This window comes from Pseudochaenichthys georgianus, chromosome 15 (assembly GCF_902827115.2).
Source record: "Pseudochaenichthys georgianus chromosome 15, fPseGeo1.2, whole genome shotgun sequence".
Classification (NCBI taxonomy): Eukaryota; Metazoa; Chordata; class Actinopteri; order Perciformes; family Channichthyidae; genus Pseudochaenichthys; species Pseudochaenichthys georgianus.
In genome coordinates, this window is record NC_047517.1 from 34343312 (window position 1) to 34366056 (window position 22745).

Consider the following 22745-nt stretch of genomic DNA (forward strand, 5'->3'; position numbering starts at 1 on the left):
TTAAAACAAATATAATCAAGCCACTCTAACCCTTTGGTGAGGGCCAGTGTTGCTGTACTCTTACTATTATCACGATTGACAACATAAAACAGAAGATGATTCACCATCTATGCTGAATAGTCTTTTTTTTAAATAATGTCAAGTGCTTTCTCTCTGAAGGCCAGGGGTAGGTGTGTTACATTTATATTTGAAATAATGAAATTAAAAGTAGCTTAGCTAAATGACTTAAACCAGTTGTTAATGTAAAACAACCTCATATGTACTGTATGTACCTCTTCAGACACAATCAAGCTTAATATTTGATCACGTGTGAGAGAGTCTTCATACAGCTGTGCCTCGGTTTATCTCCAGATGCACCAGCTTGGGGTTTCTCCCCGGAGCTTCATGTTCACCGTTCTGGTTTTCTTGTGTTTTCTCCCCGCTCTTATCCTTCTTCTCATCACTGCTCCTGATGGAGAGAAACATTGAGAGGTCATTTTGATTCTTCCCTTGCAGAGTGTGCACGTCCTTAGTTTTTGCCACATCATTCAAAATCGGTACTATGTGCATATTTTTGTTGTTGCACAATAATATCCTGCGTTATATTTGTTACTGACATTTGTATTTCCACATGTATATATATTTCTTTCACTTTTTAATGCTATTTTATTTCTATTTCAGAAATATTTTGGACTGTTTATTTATAGTGTCTTAATTTCTCTTATTGCCTTGTTTTTTCCCATCCATCTACCTATCTATCCATCTACCTATCTACTTACCTACCTACCGACCTGCCTATCTATCTACCTACCTACCTATCTATCTATCTAGCTATCTATCTACCAACCTACCGACCTACCTACATATCTACCTACCTACCTACCTATCTATCTATCTATCTATCCTTCTTACTTCTTCTTGAAGAGCTTCTTGAAGGAGCTCCTGAAGCCTCCTTTCTCCTGCTTCCTGCTCCTCTCACTGAAGGGGGTGTGATGGTTCTCCTCTGCCCCCCCTCTCCACTTTGACTCGTCCCCCCATGATTGGAAACCGGAGTCCTGGTGCAGATGGAAACAATATTACATATTTGATTTGATACCATTCATATGTTTCTGTGCTTAATATTAAACTGAATCTTCAATGTTTCCTTTAAATCGAGGCTAAAACCCTTTCCGCTGCTTTTTCTAAAGACATTTCCTCAAGTCATCTTTAGACATTAAACTATGCTACTCACTACTAATGTTGCAATGTTAATTTTCAACTATCTTCCCTCTCTTTAAAGGTGCCCTATTATTCTGTTTTCCATCAATATATTACAGGTCTCAGATATATACAGAGCCTGTCTCTGATTGGCTCCAAACACCAAACAGATCATTGCAGCATTACCCATAATCCCCTCTGTTTCAAAAGTGCTGATTCTCTGTCTGTTACTTCAGATGAAAAATAAGGAGCCCCTCCCCACACCCCTCTGAGAGATATTTGGTTAAAAAGAACACAATGGTGCTCTAGGGGATTCAGGTGATAAGGTGGGGGGGGGGGGGGGTTACCTTGGTTGCTGATTGGCTAATGGTTACACAAGCCAAAAAATCGCTATGACATCATCATAAAGTGGCTAAAATCTGATCAGCTCATTTTCAGACAGGTTTTTTTAGAAATTAATCAGGACAAAAAGAGAGAGAATCTTTTTTCCTGAAACTTTCAGAATCTCTTTCCACAGAGGGGACACATGTTGATGTATAAAAGACATGGAAAAGTGGGTTTTGCATAATAGGTGACCTTTAAAGTATTGTCTTGTTTTCCATTTAATTTACCACATGTGTAATCATATGTTACACAGCTTATGTAAAGCACTTTGAATAGAAATATGCTATAGAAATACGCTAACCCTAACCTTACAGACAACCTTTCAAGATACACTGAGTTGTTGAATTTGTTTTGTAACCCCACCATGCTGAGCAGCCCATGAAGGTCCTCGCTCTGTTGCTCGGGGTCCGCTCTGGTCACCGGGGGAATGTGTACCTTACGGGACGGGGTGGGACCTCCTCTGTTGCCTTTACTGCCCTGACGCTCCAGTTTAGCGTGGCTGTCCAGCCCCAGCCTCTGGATGTGGTCTGAGAGAAGGGCTCCGTCCAGACTCCCCACTGTGGAGTCCATCTGCAGGCCGTTCAGCGACTAAACAGCAGAGGATTCACACATTTAATAATAATAATAATAAACTTTATTTATATAGCACCTTTCATGTATGTCAAAAAATCACAAATGAGGAACATAATTAAAATATGTTAAAACATTAAAACATGAACAGTGAACAAGTATTTTAAAAATAAATAGAAATAAAGAAGATAAGACAGCATTTCTATATACAGTGGGGCAAAAAAGTATTTAGTCAGCCACATTGTGCAAGTTCTCCCACTTAAAAAGGTGAGAGGCCTGTCATTTTCATAGGTACAATTCAACTATGAGAGACAGAATGGGGGGAAAGAATCCAGGAAATCACATTGTAGGATTTGTAATGAATTATTTGGTAAATTCCTCGATAAAATAAGTATTTGGTCACCTACAAACAAACAAGATTTCTGGCTCTCACAGACCTGTAACTTCTTCTTTAAGAGCCTCCTCTGTCCTCCACTTGTTAACTGTATTAATGGCACCTGTTTGAACACGTTATCAGTATAAAAGACACCTGTCCACAACCTCAAACAGTCACACTTGTTAGAAATTAAAATCAATGTTTTATGGCATCATTTAGTTAAAACATACCGTCAGTTTAAATGCTATTTTATTCTGGAAAAAACCGGAAGTTCTCAAAACCAAGCTTTTATTCTGAAAACCCTTCATGACGACATCCGAGACTACCGTCCATTAGTATCATTAAAGTGGCTATTGACGCCGTTAACATGTGTTACATATAAAGTTATGAAAGAGATAAGGAGGCGAAAAGGCATGTGGAAGTAAGCAATGAATGTAAAATGTCGAAATCCTCTGTTTAACGCAACAACGGACATTAAAGACGTGGAGGGCCGGCCCCCAGCAGAGCCAGCCGGCCCACAGGAGGAGCCAGCAGAGGATATATAACAGCTGAAAAAGTGGCTCTCGCTCTTTCCTTCGCCCACGAGAGCGGTTTTTCTGACTGAACAATATTCTGCTTGTAACATTACCGTACCCATTTGAACCTTCTCAGAGACTCAATTAGTCTCCTTTTTTAAAGCTTCTCTCCTGGACGCGAGAATAACGAACACAACTAACACACTCCAAACTCCACTATGGCCAAGACCAAAGAGCTGTCAAAGGACAACAGAAACAAAATTGTAGACCTGCACCAGGCTGGGAAGACTGAATCTGCAATAGGTAAGCAGCTTGGTGTGAAGAAATCAACTGTGGGAGCAATTATTAGAAAATGGAAGACGTACAAGACCACTGATACTCTCCCTCGATCTGGGGCTCCACGCAAGATCTCACCCCGTGGGGTCAAAATGATCACAAGAAAGGTGAGCAAAAATCCCAGAACCACACGGGGGGACCTAGTCAATGACCTGCAGAGAGCTGGGACCAAAGTAACAAAGGCTACCATCAGTAACACACTACGCCGCCAGGGACTCAAATCCTGCAGTGCCAGACGTGTCCCCCTGCTTAAGCCAGTACATGTCCAGGCCCGTCAGAAGTTTTCTGGAGAGCATTTAGATGATCCAGAAGAGGATTGTGGTCAGGTGAAACCAAAATAGAACTTTTTGGTAAAAACTCAACTGGACGTGTTTGGAGGAGAAAGAATGTTGAGTTGCATCCAAAGAACACCATGCTGTGAAACATGGGGGTGGAAACATCATGCTTTGGGGCTGTTGTTCTGCAAAGGGACCAGGACGACTGATCCGTGTAAAGGAAAGAATGAATGGGGCCATGTTTCGTGAGATTTTGAGTGACAACCTCTTTCCATCAGCAAGGGCATTGAAGATGAAACGTGGCTGGGTCTGTCAGCATGACAATGATCCCAAACACACGGGCAAGGAAGGAGTGGCTTCGTAAGAAGCATTTCAAGGTCCTGGAGTGGCCTAGCCAGTCTCCAGATCTCAACCACATAGAAATTCTTTGGGGGGAGTTGAAAGTCCGTGTTGCCCAGCGACAGCCCCAACACATCACTGCTCTAGAGGAGATCTGCATGGAGGAATGGGCCAAAATACCAGCAACAGTGTGTGAAAACCTTGTGAAGACTTACAGAAAACGTTTGACCTCTGTCATTGCCAACAAAGGGTATATAACAAAGTATTGAGATGAACTTTTGTTATTGACCAAATACTTATTTTCCACCATAATTTGCAAATAAATCCTTTAAAAATCAGACAATGTGATTTTCTGGATTTTTTTTTTTTTCTCATTTTGTCTCTCATAGTTGAGGTATACCAGGATGGAAATTACAGGCCTCTCATCTTTTTAAGTGGGAGAACTTGCACAATTGGTGGCTGACTAAATACTTTGTTGCCCCACTGTAATTATTATTATTAACTTATTTCCAAAATAAATGTTAAATAAAAGTAAAGTAGGGACACATCGGTGCCAGTAAAAGGCAGAAATAAATAGGAAAAGATGAGACAGAATGTCAAATTAAATACTGTACAGTGGAATAAACCGCTCAATAAACCATATTTAATTTTGTCTTAATTAACATTATTTAATTTCATATTCTGTTCTTGTACATATCCCACATGTATGTACTTTTTACACTACTTTTTATTTTGTATTCTTGTACTTCATTGTATATGTTGCATTGTTAGAGGAGCTCAGGTCAGAAGATGTCCATTGCCATTTCTACACCGTAGCTTTGTGCATATGACAACAAAACCTTTGAATCTTTTTAAATCTTGAATCTCACCTTGCTCTTCTGCTGGCTGGCCTGCAGGGGGCGGTGCATATTGCGACGCATCATCACAGCTTCATCTGGAGAAACGCATCCTCGGTTCAGAAGCTTATAACCGTTCCCATGGCTCCCCCCGTTTCCAAAGACATCCCTAGTTGTGGACATGTTTGCCGCCATTGCGTGATGTGAAGCAGAGGGGCCTTTGGGGCACTTCACGAAGGCGATGTCGATGGAGGAATCCGAAGAGCCGGAGGAGCAGCGGTCGAACATGGAGACATCGTGAAGTCTGTCCTCCTCGTAGAGTCTCTCCATCCCCGGGGGGTCTGGAGGCAGGAGGAACTCCCCGAGGGCGTCGGCCAGAGCGGAGCCTGGTACAGCCCGCTCTGCAGGTCTGGAGGGGAGGCGGTGCTGACAGGACCCCCCCTCAATCTCAGGGATACTGCCAAGACCTGAAAGCCAGACAATGGTTGACTGATTGACTGATTGACTGATTTGAACAATTGTGTTGTGTTGTGTGCCCCTGATCTGACATGGGGTACCAAATTGCTTCGTGTACCCAGTTTCGTTGACACAAGACATCAAGGTCTGTGCCTTGGACTCAAAACAAAGTAGGGTTCAAACAAAGTACTTAATATTAGGATTTGTCTGAACATGTCTGATGGTTTACGTATTTGAATGTCTCCCAAATGGCGACGTTTGAAGTCTGGACGACAAGCCTGTCCTCATACAGAGGGTCAAAACACAATTGATCGTACACATGGCACGCTTTTGGACAGTCTTGCACTTAATTGTACACACTTCAATCAAAGCTCCGAACAACCCTGTTGATGCCCAGAAGTATCAAGTCAAATCAATCAGAATCCACATAAAGATTATATTCAAGAGCTTCTATGACCTGTTGGTTTGTGGTTCTGTGAGTCCAGCTCGGGGTTGAAGTATGTGAGCTGCGAGGGCCACTCTGTGTCGTAACAATGAGTTTCACGATCCGGCTCCCATTCCTGGAAACGATGAGACTGGATCTGATCCAGGAGACGCTGCTTGCTCCGCTTCACCTGGTTGGCGTGTTCTCTGTGAGGGATAGACGATTCATACAAGAGGAGTCATCAGAATCAGAATACCTGTATTAGTCCCACAGAGGGGAAATGTACATTGTTACCGCAGAAAAGAGCCAAAGACAGCTTAATCAACCCTGTTTCCAGACAGCAGAAAGCTGATAAACCTACTGTTACCTGCCTGGCAACAAATGCCCACTACCTAATAAATAATAACAAAAATACTCACAACATGGCACTGTTGCAAGGGTACGGTGAGCCAATGTTGTTAGCTTGAATCCCACTTTCCACTGTCTTTAACAGATGTTTCATGGTAGACCTGCAGCACAGAACACCATATTTGTAAGGTGCTAACAGTAAGAATAGGCTGTGTTTGACTTCTGAAGCATGCGTGTAATGTTGTTTGTTCTGTAGAGCGGCTATCCTGACCTCTTGACCTCCTTGCGGTTGTGCAGCAGCAGCAGCTCCTGGTTGTGCTGCAGCAGGTGGTGGTACTGGGTCGTGAAGGACCTGAACTGCTGGATGCACACCAGCAGCAGGTAGTAGTCTGGGTGCTCTGCTGTGGTCTGCCTCAACAACCCCTACACACACACACACACACACACACACACACACACACACACACACACACACACACACACACACACACACACACACACACACACACACACACACACACACACACACACACACACACACACACACACACACACACACACAGATGTTCAATTTATGTTCCGCAGATGCTGTCTTCAGATCCATTACCATAAATGAAATATTATACATTTTGTTCTGTCGCCGCTCTATTTAATGTTTGTTTATTTATCTTAATGTATATTGTTTGTGGTTGTTCCTTTTTCAAATGCAGATTTGTACTCTCTAAATTGGGTGGCTATGTGTAACCCTGCACTTAATTAATGAGCTATTGTAATGTTATGGTAATTTAGTTATATTGAAATGTTTGATATTGCAGAGAGAAGATGCTCATTCTTTATGAATGTATCCTATTTAAATCGCCTTACTACGACATAACGCTTTGTGTTAGATGAAGTTTGAGTGTGTTGATCTCACCTGCAGCAGCAGCAGATACTCAGGGATCCTCTGCACCGGCTGGAGCAGCAGAGTGTGCAGCGAGGGCCTGGATTCATCTCCCATTATCTCACTCTGAACGCACCATGCGACCAATCAGAGCAAAAGAGTCAACCAATCAGGATGGAAAGACAAAACCAATGCAGCATGAGAGACTTAATTAAGCTGTTTCTGTGGCCCTTGCACTCTAACAGAGTTCGGCCAACTAGATGTTTTAGTTAACACATTCTGAACTTCCCATACTGTCATGTGATGAGTTTTATACATTTCTTATGCTCTCTGCACATGAATTCATTCTCTGACGCTTTACAGCAGGCCTATTCAAGTAGCGGCCCACGGGCCGAATCAGGCCCTTCTCAGAACTTTTTTCTGGCCCACAAGAGGTTGCCTGCAAATCGAAATGTCTGATCACACTAAATCCGACGATAATAATAATAATAATAATAATAATGGGTTCCATTTATAAAGCACTTCATATTTGAATTCAAATCCCGAAGTGCTACAAGTAGTGAGCATGAACAGTATAAATAAACATTACACAACACGGTAGAATTAATAAAAAAGCAATAAATAAAAAATAAGAGGGTGATAAAAAGGTCTAGGCAAAGGCTCTTTTGAAGAGATGGGTTTTGAGGCCTTTTTTAAAAGCCTCCACGGTCTGTGGTCGGGGAGAGCATTCCACAGGCTGGGGGCAGCCGAGCAGAAGGCCAGGTCTCGCATAGTACGGAGCTTAGTTCTGGGGGGTTTGAGGAAATTGGAGTTGCTGGAACGGGTGGTCCGCAAGGAGGTATGGGGGGTGAGGAGTTCCATGGACACACTGGAGGGTGAGGACGGAGACCTTGAATTCGACGATGCGGCGAAAACGCTGGTTTTTCTATTAATTTGAATTATTTTGAATCCATTATTTTGCCTGCCGCGCTTGTCATTGGCTCAGTCAAACTCACGTTACACACTAGGTTCGCGGGCCACAGAGAAAGTACTTTAGTTAACAACAGCTTCAAGATGTCTCTCTCCAAGCCCAAGAAACGTAAAGTTGATTCGGAAAGTCGCCAATTCCAGAATGAATGGACTGACAAATATGTATTTACTTTGCCAGCCGCAACAAGTAATAAACCGGTGTGTTTATTGTGCAACGAAAGTATATCTGTGATGAAAGAATACAACGTAAAGCGACACTACAACTCAAATCACGGCTCGTTTTCTGCCAGTTTTCCCGTGGGCTCAGAGGAACAGAGAAGGAAAGTACAGGGACTGCTAGCATCATTTGAACGGAGTCAAGTGGCCAACAATGAGGAAGGTGGCCTTGCTTATACTGACAATATTTGGATGTACCTATACTTGTGAGTCTAGCTTTTCTCATATGAATGCCATCAAAACAAGGGCACGTTGCTCCATGGCCAATGAGAAGTTGCATGAGTGTCTCAGGATTGCTCTTACCACTTATGAGCCAAACTATGCTGAAATAGCTCAATCAATGCAGTGTAATTTCTCTCACTGACTCAAACAGGCTAAACATGACAGAAGTCTGATTCATGGTATGTATGCAGATCTGTTTTTATGGTCATTCAAACAAGCCTACTTACTGTTTTGAAAATTGTAAAAATGTTTCCAAGATATGTTATTGTGAGTCTGATGGCTATTGTTTTACTATGTTCTATTTGCATTTAATATTACATTTTACGGACTTGTGTTGTCTTATGTATGCTTGGAAGTGTTGAGTATATTATACACATGGCTACTTACTGTTAATGTGATGAATACTGTTTTATTATATTCATCTTGTTTTGTACATTAGTGGACATGGAACTGTTGGGGGAAAAACCTCATGTCTCCTTAGTTTTAAAGATGCAACATTTTGCACTTTTGTGTCAAGCCTTGTAACCGAAGCTTTCCTACTTTTTTATGGACTGGTTGCTTTCTGTAATGATTTATGTTGATACAATTAAAGTAAAAAAAAGGGATGCACTTGACTAGTTCATTTAATGTATTAGTATCTATTAGCACTACTGTAAGCAAGAGTTATTTGTAGTGATTCCTTGACAAAGTATTGTGTCGCCCACAAACCCCCAGTGATTTTCCTATTTGGCCCACTTGCTAATGAAGTTGAATAGCCCTGCTTTACAGTAGCATGCCCTGCCTGGTCCTTTCACATTACTGCACTTCCTATATACTGATTTGTTGTTGTGTTACCTCCAGGAAGGCAGAGGTTTTAATGGAGCTGGAGGCGAGCATGTTGACGACCGTCACGCAGTCTGGGAGCTCCTTCAGGTAGGACACGTAGAAGTCCAGGAAATCGCTCTGTAAGGGGACAGAGAGAAATTATGTAGCTTGTATTCATGCACAATCCACACTCATTTTCCATCATTGGCTTCCAGCTGTTGTCCATGTTGATCACGACTTATTGCAGGTATTTTCACTGAAAGCTAATGTCATTGTTTTATGTAATTCACTGCCAGGACTTCTTTGTAAAATAGATATTGAATGTCAATGGGAGATACTTGTAGTTAAATCAATACACATTTTAATGTATTTTAAATTACAACCATCTGTTTATTGGCTAGATAAGATATGTTTTAGCAATATTTCTTGCATACATTTAATTTTAAAGTCCATACAACATAACAAAATAAATCATTATTACTAAATACCTTTCAAATAAAAAATGGCAAATAAATACAAAAATGTAAGTAATTCTTGATAATGTACATTAACAGTTTGAGGTCCTTTTAGAAACGATAAAGGTACAAAAAACTGTAAAAGCTTTTAATTGGAGGATTCCCAAAATGTTTTTTAATCTATTTCCTTCCTAAAGCTCTCAGGCTGCCTTTATTTGTTCTAAATAGAAAGGTGTTCCTACCAATTACCTCGTTTCCTCTCATTCATAAGGCGGTGTTTACACGATAACCCTAACCCTAACACACAGACTCAACACATTGATCTTAATAGAATAGACTCATTAGCTCCAGTGTCTGCTTTTGGTTTGCAGCCCAGTTTGGTTTTTGCCATTAGCACCTTCCTAATATAATTAAACATTTTGTAAAGTTCTTAAGCTAAGAAACAGGCTCCTTTTTAGATATTAATAATTACATTGTACAGTGATAATAAGAATCATGTTGTCTGTGAACCACAGCTGTATCCCTGCTCCCATCATGGCCTCGCTGGAATTTGATATTTCTGTTCCAGTCCGTCATGGCTGCCAAACTATTCAGATTGATTATACACAGCCGGTCATAAGACCAAACCTTTTGACCCGTCCACAGTAAATAGCCTGGGACGGCGCTGTGGCTTCTGAATGTCAAGTTCTGATTTACAAGCCAGCAAAGTCGACATTATTTGTGTTATATGGATTTTTAAATATACACAGATATAAACATTTCTAGAGATGTTCATGTTGAGTTGTTATTGACAGTGTCAGACAACAAAGTGCTGATTCAACTATGTTCATTGTGGAGGCTGTTGTTTTAGAAGTAAGGTTGTGTTAAATTGAATAATACCACTTGTCTACAGTGGCCAAAATAATACAAAACAAATTCAGTTGCAGGGTGGTTACAAGTTGATAGGTGGTTTTGATTCAAGACAGGTCAGGTGTTTTAGGTCAAATGTATCCTGTTATTTGTATTTACTTGCCCTATTTTAACTATGTTATCTGTTTCATTGTGTTGCACTGTTGGAGGCGCCTGTGACCTAAGATGTTCAATGATATATATATATATATACACTGTGGCTATGTACAAATTACAATAAAAGCCTTGAATCTTGAACAAAGGGTGGAAATGCTTCTGTAAGCATACCATTTCCCTTACAGCACACCAAAGAGCCGTAAACAGACACTGTTGCATCAGCCAAAGCTCACACAAGGCTTTATGGTCTTACATTTCGACCTCACAACAGTGAAATCCATACAGTAACATGCAAGTGTACATACTTGAGTTTGTGGTTTACCTCTTTGCTGGTGAGCCTCATGAACACATCCCCCATGATGCCTTGCCACTGGCACTTTAGCACACGTTCCTGCAGAGTATGAAGAAGCTCAAGGTGCTGCTGGATCAGAAACCTCAACGTGCTGGGAAACGGACTAAAGACAGCGAGAAGGAGAGAAGACATGGAAGACAGGAGTTATAGAGAATCCCTTCTTTGCTGCTTAGAAAATGAACCAACATGAAACCAAGAAACCAACATGGAAACATTCCAAAAAGCTGGAAAATTGGAGAGAAAAAACCCCTCATTAAAGAAAGCAATATTTTATCTTCTATCTAAATAACATTGTGCATACAGTTAACAATTGTAAACATCCTTCAAAGTTGTACGGTCATGTAATTTACTGACAATTATTCGGCCATTTTATGTGGCAGACATATGGCAGCAGACTATATCAGATTAAAACAAATGCAATCATTTACAAGTACCATTCGACCCCGTTTAGCATGTAGCTTCTCATTGGTGCTCATTGAGAACACGTGTGCTGTGCAGTGATTACTTTAGAGAGCTGCGTGGTGTAGTCTTTAGTATCTGTCTCTCTGGTGCTATAACCTGCTTTTATTTAATTAGTCTATTTCCTGTTATGCCCTCTGAAATTAGATCCGCAGCCACTCCGGCAATAGATCTCGGTGTTGATCTGTTTGTGTTATTTAGAGAAAAGATACTTCAGGCTGTCATTTTTATTGAGTTTAAGGATGGATGTTAAAGGTCAGCGTTCTCTGGGTCAATCTGGGTTTCCAAAAGTTGTGTGCGGACGTTCTAAATGTTTATACAAATGTTCATACAAATGTTATATACTGAGAAAAAGTGGCCATTTACATCCTTATCCATTATTGGTTCAGTTCAATAAAGTATGTTTTTGATTTCCAATTAACATTTTTAGGCTTTTTTTCAAACTGGGTTCAGTAGTATTCGTGTTTTAAGGCTTACCGTTTGTCTTTGGAGGTGGGAGCTTCTGATCCATTGAAGGAGATGTTGGCCTTCAACAACAGAGACAGGTGGGACACATACACTCTCTCGGATTCCAGCAGCTCCAGAGCCACTCTCTGCCTCTTATCTAAACACACATACACACATACCATGATACATCACTTCAGGGAACATTACATTGACTTACATGCATTTCCTGAAGACTTATCCTACCCTTAACCATAACCAACACATGCCTAACCCTTACCCTTACCCTAACCAAGTCTTCACCCTAAAATTAATGATTCCCTTCCATTTTGTCCCCATAAGGGAGGCGAGTCCCCACACGTGACTATGTAAACAGATTTAGGTCCCCACAAGTATAGTAATGCTAGGCCACACACACACACACACACACACACACACACACACACACACACACACACACACACACACACACACACACACACACACTTAAAGTTTAAACTATGTTGAGGTAGATATAAGTCATACAGTTTAAATTAAACTGGTTAGCTCCTCTTGGTTATTTGTCGTAAACTAGTGGTGATGAAGCTCACTATCACGCAACAATTGGTATCAGAGACGAGCCAACGACAGATAGCAAGTTGAGTTTTACTCCCGGATATTAGACTTCAAACAGATGAAGAGGATTCTTTGTTTAGGAGTTTTGAAATGTGATCCATGCAGACTAAAACTATGATGTTGCTTACATCAGTTACAGTCTTAAATATCCTAGAATCTAATGTAAAGACCTTCTGGGAAATATGCCTATTCAACAGTTAGCTTAGCTTAGCATAACGGTTGGAAACAAGGGGATACAGCTAGCGGAGTTTGACATTTGCGTTTGAGGGGGGCAAACATTTTTTACTGACGTCAGTACACAGTCCCAACTATTGCGTGGGGTGCTACGGATACAGTAGCAATAAAGCCAGCGTTCACCGCACTGAGCATGACTTTTCCACATACGAACACAACTCGTCCCGTCATGCACGCCTCATGCCCGCCGTACACACACACTCATATGGAAGGGGCGGTCTCTCCCCCCAACAACAGTGCATTACATAACTGTAAAACGTCTGTGTGCACATCTTATACTTATTTGATAACTACTATATCCCTTGGTTACTTGAACACGCTACAATATTATTTACCAGTGTCCTCCTACCTTATTAAAATATTGATATACGAAATATTTGTATTGGAACCGTTTTAGACCTAGTTGCTGTAACATATTTCAGCCACTAGGGAGGGCAATGCCCAAAGTGTTTTGAACAATATGCGAGAGTGTATCTACAAGTGTAGACAACTGTGTGTCTTTGTCACGGCTTAAAACAATGAGTGAGTGAAATATGTTGGTATTTTAATGATGATAAGGGTTTTAAATGTTTCTTTAAGTGTGGTCACTTGATCATTTTGGAGTACCTGGATCGCCCGCATGTAATATTGATCTTTTATTCTGACTGCCTGCATTAATGTAAGTGTTTCCCAAAATGCTGAATTATGAAAGGGTATGTATTCTGTTGGCAGTGGTATTAGTCAACAGACGTGTGTGTATAAGTAGTAGTGACTCTTGGTGGTTCTGGTGATGATATAAGGGATGTGGTATTATTAGTTTTATTAACACACATATACATATTACAGTATGTCTTACTGTTTTCAGTCTGGATGTTTGGTCTCTCAGGCTCCTCTCTGCTGTTCTTCCTTTCTCCCCACGCTGGAGATTTGGACGGACAACCTCTCTGCTGCTGAGCCTCCTGCTCTGAGGCAGAGGCTGCAACACACACATTAATGTGAGTAAACTGCTTTTGTATTCGTCTGACATTTGTCTTCACTTCAGTTTAGTGGGTGGACTCACTGTGTGTGGATGTGGAGCTCCTATGTGTTGAGCTGCTGTGTGGCAGACTGGAGAAGAACTGCTGAATAACACTGAGGTCTGATTGGCTCGGCACACAGATGTGTTCGTCCCCTGAGAGCAAATCTGCCTTGGAGCCCTTTCTGCTTTTGGCCCAATTAGCAGTGGAAGGAGAAGAAACAGAAAATAAAAAACAACTACTGTAATTTCCCCAAATATGTTTGCTTCCCTGCCAATACGCAATTATTTATAGGGAAATTAAAAGCAGTTCTTGATAAATTCTGCATTCTGGAGGTAGGGTTAACTAATAATGTCTATATATCAAAAAATGTGTGGACGAAACAACTCAAACATCATCATAGCATAAAGCTCTACCTGTGTGAAGCAGAGAGGATGTCTTGTGTGTTTTCTGACTGCAACATCTCTATCGTCTTCTGCACCTCCCTCTGTCTGTTAGACACATCCTTTATGTGGAACAACGCCATGTTCAGCTCCTCCTGCAGGGAGATTAAAGCAAAGAACTGCATTAGTGTCAAGACAGTGTCACAGCTAGATGTATTAATGTGAGCAGTACATATCTGATTTTGAGGGAAATCTGCTGGGTTTCCTTCAGGCATCTATCAAGAAGGCAGCATTCTTCTTCTACAGTAAATAACATCCACTATACTAATATTCATATACAAATATTCATTAAGAAATGAAGGGTTTATGGGAAATGTGGCAATCCTTGTAAATATGGCAACTTGCACATAATTATGGCATGTGCATACTGTACTTAAAGGTGGGGTAGGTAAGTTTGAGAAACCGGCTCGAGATACACTTTTTGTTATATTCCATGGAATGCTCTTAACATCCCGATAGCAATGAATATATTAAATGCTTTGACAACAAATACATAAACAAATGTCATCTGTGGAAGCCGTGGTGCTGTAAAAAGCACGACCAATCATCTGAGCCGGCCCGGCTAAAGTAACTGGATGGCCTACCTGCCTGTCAGCCTTCCATCTGGGCACAAACGTATCTCGTACCCTCATTGGTCATGTGCGCGTTCCTGTGTGTTGGAGGAGGGGCTCTGTAAGGAAGTGGCAGATTTGTTCCGGCTGTGTACTTTCAAATTCGAGCGCACTCGAGCTGGTTTCTCCAAGATTACCTACCCCACCTTTAAATAACTCCTACTGTACAAAGCTACACAAAGCATAAAGCACATGCCTAATATACTGAAAACATGCGCGTTCAATTTGAACATCTCATGATATTATGATTTAATCAACCTTTGGTGGCTAAATGAAGTTGCTTGTGTCTGTGCAGATAAATTAGATAAAGATGAAAACAGTACATTGAAACCAATTGTACAATATAGAAAATGTACATACAATGCCGATCAGTATTTTTTAACTTAGTAGTCTGAATGAGTTGCCTTGAATGAAATTAGTTTATAGTTCCAGTCAGATGTTTTAAATTATGTTACAACGGCCGCTCCACCCCACAATGAATAGACTGTGTGTGTGTGTGTGTGTGTGTGTGTGTGTGTGTGTGTGTGTGTGTGTGTGTGTGTGTGTGTGTGTGTGTGTGTGTGTGTGTGTGTGTGTGTGTGTGTGTGTGTGTGTGTGTGTGTGTGTGTGTGTGTTTTCACTTCATAGCGCCTCTTGCACCTTAAAGGTATTGAGGGAGTTCTTGAGGCCCATTATCTTATCATCCACATCAGTCTGATGGGCCTGCAGCTTCTCCTCCAGGCCGTGGTCCCTCTGACGCAGCTCGCACAGCTCCGTCAGAGCGGCATGGAACCCCTCGCGCAGCTCGGCCACCAGGCCCTGCAGCTGTATCACAAGAGCAAAGCAATACGTAATGTTTTCAGCTGCCTGCTTTAAATGAAAAGAAGAAAATATTAATTTAAAGGGTTACAATTTAGGAAAGTTCAAACTATGCACCAAAGAAACTCAGTATCGTAATTGTTGTATTATTATTTCTTCTTTGAGTTTGGGTTTTTTGTTCTTCTCTCTCTCTCTCTCAGTCATGTGAAAGGCATCAGGCAGCGGACTGAATAGAGCATCTGTCCTGTTTGCCTTCCGCTCTTATTCCTTCTCTGATGCTATCTGTGTTTGACATGCTGTGTCTTTACATTTGGAGAGGTTGCAGATCTAAAGAGTCACAACAGTATGAATTCCTCATAAATCTAATTATTTAATAATATCAATTGCAAGTTTAGCCAATGTTGTGGTCGGTTCCTTTTGAATAAGAGTTTACACTCATTTAAACCTAATGTTTACAAGCCCATAAAGACATGTGAGTAATAAGTGACCCATAACTCAATTCAAAACAAATGTGATATTTACAGATATGTTATCATAGCTTTTTGACAGCTAATGTTTAAAAGGCTTTTATTATGAACACACTTGTGCTATGCTTTTGTCTGAAAAGATAATCAGTAGTTCACGTCATAGTCAAAACTTAAGAGTCTTCCCACGACAAATTGCAGAGTAAATGTGACACGATTAGATGGGACAAGTTGATTGCCGCTCAAGAGCAGTTAAGTGAAAGCAGCTGATGCAAAAAACCTTTAAAAAACAGGAAGATTAGGGAATTTACATTACATTACATTACATTGCATTTAGCTGACGCTTTTATCCAAAGCGACTTACAATAAGTGCATTCGACCAGGAAGACACAACCTTGAAGAAAACAGAATCATATAAGTCCATCAGGTTTCATAGAGCCAAGCATTTCAAGTGCTACTCAACTGGCTTTAGATAAGCCAGTCCTTTATCAGTATATAAGTGCTCTGTTAGCAGTTATTTGTTAGTAATTCTATCGCTCGAGGTGGAGTCGAAAGAGATGAGTTTTCAGTCTGCGCCGGAAGGTGTGTAAGCTTTCTGCTTGGGTCCCCTTCGCAGCGAGGGTGCAGCGAGTCGTTTGGCTGATGCAGAGCGTAGAGCACGCGCTGGGGTGTACGGTTTAACCATGTCCTGGATGTAGGAAGGGCAAGATCCATTTGCAGCATGGTACGCAAGTACCAGTGTCTTGAAGTGGATTCTAGCAGTTACCGGAAGCCAGTGGAGGGAGCGGAGGAGCGGCGTGGTGTGGGAAAATTTAGGAAGGTTGAAGACCAGACGAGCCGCTGCATTCTGGATGAGCTGCAGAGGTCGGATGGCACATGCAGGTAGACCAGCCAGGAGGGAGTTGCAGTAGTCTAGGCGTGAGATGACGAGAGCCTGGACCAGAAGCTGCGTCGCTTTCTGGGTCAGCATCTTCCTGATGTTGTACGGATTTACGGATTAAGGGAAGAGAGAGTGGTAGCTTTTTCATCTCTAACACTCTGCAAACCAAAAAGTGTGTAAGTGGTGTGGAAAATAACAGTTCTTAAATACCTGAGCGATCTCTATGTTAGCCTCCTCCACGCTTTCTTCTTTATCTTAAAAGAAAAATAACTCAGTTAGCTACCAGCAGAGTAATTACATCTTCTTTCAAGCAGGCATGGAAAGCATTAATGGATGACACAATTATATCTCGGATAAAAATGTGGATAAAATGTTATTTCACTTTTTGTTGGGTTACACCAGAGGTGGACATTCCTACAGCAACCATTACTGTCACAGGTAAACCTGGTTTGATCTCATCCCTTTGCATAATTCAATAAGGTTACTTCAGAAACAATTATTGAGAAGTTTGCAGCATTTATGACATCCATTTGCAATTCTTCCCGAATACTGATAACTAGTGATTTTCCTCAGGCTACAGTTGCCACAAACTCCAAAAGATGTTTATATGCAGGGCTGCACATAACTGGTGCGCAGGTGCGCATGCGCTCCTCGGCCAAAAAAAGAGCACCGGGTCATTTGAAAAAAGGCGCATTTGGGTACCAACATTGAGAGAGAGGGAGAGAGAAGGGAGAAGAGAAAAGAGAGAAGAGAGAAGAGAGGAGAGAGAAGAGAGAGAGAAAGATATTTGCGAGTTGCATATGAACTCAGGGCCGGTGTTATGCCGTAGGTTGAAGCCTTGCCGTGGATTGAAGCCCTGTTCGCGGGGACGCGCAAAGGTGACGTAATCGCCTGTGTTGAGCGTTCGCCGTATTTTCACCCTTTTGCGAGGAGGCTCGTTTTAAGGACACGTTTTTCAGATCTGTCACAATCTTCGTATTGGAATAAACTTCCGTTTTTGAGTGTATCGTCCCACTCTGTTATATTCCTTCTTCCTGCAGAACAGACAATGACAGGATAATATGTGATTTGTCAGTATAGTCCTATTTCTTAAAACCTTCTCTGTTGTTTAAGTGTCTGATAACCACGAATAGTAAGCAATGATATAACAGTAATGATATCAGACACTGTGTTATTTTCAATCAAGCCTAAAAAATAATGTGTTCAAACTGGCTTCACTCACTTGAATTGCTCCTTTGAATATCATTTTTATATATTTTATATATCCCTACTCAACACATGTTTGTATCAATTTTATTTTAAGGTGACATTGAATGCTTTGAAAGGTGCCCTAAAATAAAGTGTATTATTGATCTTGTATCTGTGCCTCTATTACATTACATTTAATTTTCTATCACACTATTAATGTTCCTTATTTTAGACTAGGTTAATCCTGGTGTCAATAGGGAAGATCTGCACTGTTCTCTACATAACATGTTCAGAGCAGGTATTTCTCCTGCCGGATTTGGAACCCCCCCTATATCTTTCTCCAGGATAGTCACAGACTCACCAAAATCACACTGGTGCTGGCTGTTCCCCTCTAGTTTATGCTCACCAAAGCATTTCACTCTGGGCCCTGCAGGTCAAAAACTAAAGATGGGCTTCAAAATCCGGCAGTGCAGTTGTTAGAGCTGCCGGATTTGGAACCCCCCCTATATCTTTGTCCAGGATAGTCACAGACTCACCAAAATCACACTGGTGCTGGCTGTTCCCCTCTAGTTTATGCTCACCAAAGCATTTCACTCTGGGCCCAGCAGGTACAAAAATAAAGAGGGGCTTCAAAATCCGGCATAACATAACACCGGCCCGTCGCACTGGCGTTGATTTTCCCCTAGGGCGCCAGATCTGTGGAGGCTGGTAGTTCTGGGAGGGAAAAAAACATTTTTGACCGTTGGTGCTCATCCTAATTTGTGGCCTTGATGTAACAACGTTCATAATTAAGTAAATGTAACACCCTTTTCACCCCGGTTACACGTTTCATTTGCCCTGTACGATGGGCGCTGTAAGTGATTAAAATGGGGGATGTTGGCTTATCTGGCGCCCGCAGCTCACAGCCAAAGTGCGGCCCATTCCCAAACCGCCCCCTACACCCTACCCCTACACCCTACCCCTCCGTTTGCGCGTTCACGCGGAGGGTCCGCCATATTGAGGGCTGTTCCAAAGCAACGAGTGTGGAGGGGGAGTGGGCTATCAAGCCCTCAAACAGCGAGTCTGCAGCAGTGCTGACTTGAGACCGGTCTCTACCTGACCGGAGTCACGCTGTGTGTGTCCGTCAGGAAACACGCTGTTTACAAGTAGTTCCAGCAAACATCCACTGATAAATTGCGATGTTAACAACCTCATGATAACCTCATATGTTTTTAACTTAGGATCATACCTGTGTTTAGTCTAGAAAAAGGTAAATGTGTGCATTTTATTATAAAGTTGTGTATATTTACAGACCGTTGCAAAAACTAAGAAGCTTATAAACATCAGGTTTAAAACTAAAAGAGCTTTGAAACTCAATGAAAGATGTTTGGAGTTTTATTTGAGTTATTAAATTAAACTTTTTGTCTAAGAGATGCTGATTTGAAACCGTTGTTACATACAGTTACGGCATTTCCTGTTTCTGCCGGAGAGAGGGGAGGCCGTCCCAAAGCTTGCTGCTGTATTTACTCCCTCCATCTGACAGGAGGGAGCCTCGTTGAGCTGCGAGTGTGGCTACAGACGGAGTTCACTCCATCACGGAGGGGTAGGGTCGAGGGAGTGGTTTGGGATTGGGCCTGCGAGTGAGAGAGGGAGGGTGCACCGCTGCACCGGTACCGGCGCTGTTGTTATTAGAATCTGGTGCTAGCTGCGGATATAAGAAGAAGATGTTTAAATAAAAAAATATGTCACATTATATAATGACTGTCACCGAGTCATCATTTTGAGAAAAAGGCCTTTAAAGTTTCCTCTTCTCTGGATCGATCTGAGGAGAAACACCGGCTGTTGTTATGCTTGCTGTGACGTCAAGTTACTCCGTTCTCCGCTTGTAATTATGCCGCTAAAAGCTTCAAAGCTGTATTTATCATCTGAATTTTCCGAAACAAGTTTAATATTCTGAAAGCCAAGACTTTGTTTAATTGAAATCAGATGAAAACAAACTGTAACTGTAACTGTGGATTACTATGCCTTACATTCATAATGTCAGCCGGAGGGAGGGGAAGCGGCGCTGTGGAAGAGCAGATTGGCGAGTGAGAGGCGAGCTGTGTTCTTCCCTTTACAAGCTTCACAAATGCCTGTAGCTAATGAGATTGAATAACAATCAAAAATAACTAAATATACACAGCTAGATCAGATGGCGTTCTTTTTAGATGCGACTTTAGAGTATACGGGGAATTATTGAAACGGGATGTGTACAGTGTTGCCCCCCCCCCTTCCGGCGCCCTTGCTACCTACATCATCAGCTACCATGTCTGACAGAGAGGAAGACAGTTAGGAGAACAGTCAGGAGGGTAGTGATGACAGCTTGTAGGATTACTGGTGTGCTAATGTTGTCTTGTGTTCGCCTCTGCATGTGTGTTCTGTGTTCACCTCTGCATGTGTGTTCAGTGCCGTGTGTCTGACAAATAAAGACCGGTTTATTTATTTCATTTTAAGGATGAGCACCAAGCAACATCTCCAGGTGCTCCTTTGAGAGCCAGGGCAAAAAAGTGATGGGCACCCCTGTGTATATGTTTGTAAGAAAACAACTCTCTAAGTTGTGTTACTGCTCCAGTAAGTACCATTTCAAATTCATCATAAAATGCAGTGTCAAATCTGGTAAATACTGTTGATGCAAATGATTTTGTTCTATTTTTTGTATGAAAAACTAATTTTAAAGGTAATTTTGGTAATCTAACAAACTAATTCATGGTCCAGAAAGCTTTTATATTCTCGGAACAGATTACCAAAATGTTCATCTTCTGAAAACGTTGAGGTGCAGTTCACCATTAGTTCTTGCAATATCTGTATGGTCTTGCAGGTGATGCCAGTCATGCAATTCATGGTTAAGATTGTTATCAAAGCAGGATAATGTGTCTCTGCGGTGGAGGATGTGTGTCTGCATGTGATGGGTTACAGGCAAAATCATTTGCACCGGAGTTCAAGACAGATATCTCGTACCACAGGAGTCAAGGTTGGGATATAAAGGTTTAGGAATGATTCCTCAGTCATGTGAAAGTGCTACACATACCGATCCTTTTAAGATAAGAGATTCATCCAACACGCAAGACCAAGCATCAGCTTAATGTTCCTTAACTTCTTAAATGTGGATCTTCTTGTGACTTGTGGTAACTGTACGTCTCTATGACTTCTATTCATTGTTTCCTGGTGGAATCAAGTCAGTTCCACAGATAAAAAGCTGCTTGGAAGTTGTCGTGTTCATGATTGGACTGCTAGAGCAAAAGGAATTAATATTTATGATGGATTTTTCCTTTAGATGCAGTTCATTGTTGGGACAGTTAGCTAGTTGTATGAAGCACAATCCTGGTGTTTGTTGTGGAAATGTCACAGGTTGAGACTGCTGTCAACATTGCCAAAGGTCATCTGAAATACGTACTTACCGTATATTATCATGCATAATTGACTAGGCCAGGCACAATGTACAATATGTATTGCTTAACATTTCCTAACTGTGACATCAAGAGAAGGAAAATGATTAAAAAAATTGTTTTATTTTTTTTAAATGTGGCTTTTTGCTATTGGCCTCCGTTGTTGCAGTCAAGATGTAAACATTAAGTTACAGTGTCTGAGCGTGGTAATTAATAAACCACAAAAGTGTTTAATTCATTACCACTGGGAAACAAGGAGGATGTGGTGCTGTGATCGCAGCAGATGTTCCTCGAAGCTCCTATTGGAACATGATTTAAGTAAATTTTCCAGCGACTCTAATAATAAAGTATTAAATAATGCCTAGAGACACTGTACATTGAAAGCAGTAAACATGGATAATGCAGATTCATTTAATAATTTTTTGAACCAAGTCAACTTTCTTGGCCCAAACCTGTTGCATTTTAAATAATCCATGTGCAAATAAAGCAAATATTTGTTCACACAAGATAACTTTTGCTACCTTTTTTTATATGTTATTGTCGAAAAGGTTTTGAGAGAAAATTATGCAACTTTTCTTATCTGTTTTGTCCTTTTCAAATTGACGAATTCATCAACTTTGGACCTCTGAAGTTGTTTTTAGCCAATTTGCAATGTTGGTTGACATTTTATTGACTAAACAATTAATTGACTGGAATAAATACTTAACAATAGAACCCATAAATCTCATAACATGCAGTGACTATTAGATACAACCAGCAGCCTGTTTCACAACAGTAACTAATATACTTTTTCCCCGCCTGTTTTACCTTCTGACACGCCGTCTGTCATGTCTTCTGTTTTTCCATTCTCCATGTTTAAGTATCCGGTCGGGTCTGATCCAGTGTATTTCCCAGCTGTCTGATCCTGTAGTCCTTATCCAGCACACAATGACTTCAGTCCGCTGCTCTGACTTGTGCCTCTCCTCTGAACCACCCTATCTTCTGCTGTGATCACTCTCTTTCTCTCCTCCAAAGCATGTGAGTCCTATGATTTCGCTTTGGCACAAACAGGCCCTTGTCCTCAGAGAGTTAGAGACAGGAGGGTAATATCAGGAGGAGTTAGAGAGAGACATTTGTTCATCAAACAGACTCATATTGTTTCTAACTCATTAGATTTAAAGAAGCGTGACTGGTTGATTAGTGCTGCTGTGTATCATCCTTATTAACACAGTGCTTAACATTGATATTACAGTTATTGCAGCAGGTAAAGTTGAATAATATGCTGGTTGTTGC

The 22745-nt window shown here is 41.3% G+C and overlaps 1 protein-coding gene across 1 annotated transcript; it reads right to left on the reverse strand.

The window, feature by feature from the left end:
• Positions 1 to 143: 143 nt before the first annotated feature.
• On the reverse strand, positions 144 to 22326 carry arhgef33 (Rho guanine nucleotide exchange factor (GEF) 33). The gene is made up of 16 exons (XM_071205656.1): positions 22281 to 22326; positions 17092 to 17135; positions 15379 to 15543; positions 14102 to 14223; positions 13730 to 13872; positions 13526 to 13645; positions 11875 to 12001; positions 10909 to 11041; positions 9157 to 9264; positions 6949 to 7041; positions 6307 to 6458; positions 5721 to 5893; positions 4841 to 5274; positions 1924 to 2148; positions 892 to 1034; positions 144 to 448 (listed from the first exon to the last, which is right to left on the reverse strand). The coding sequence occupies exons 1-16, from the start codon at positions 22324 to 22326 to the stop codon at positions 322 to 324; spliced, it is 2355 nt and encodes a 784-aa protein (XP_071061757.1). The 3' UTR covers positions 144 to 321.
• Between the last annotated feature and the right edge of the window lie 419 nt (positions 22327 to 22745).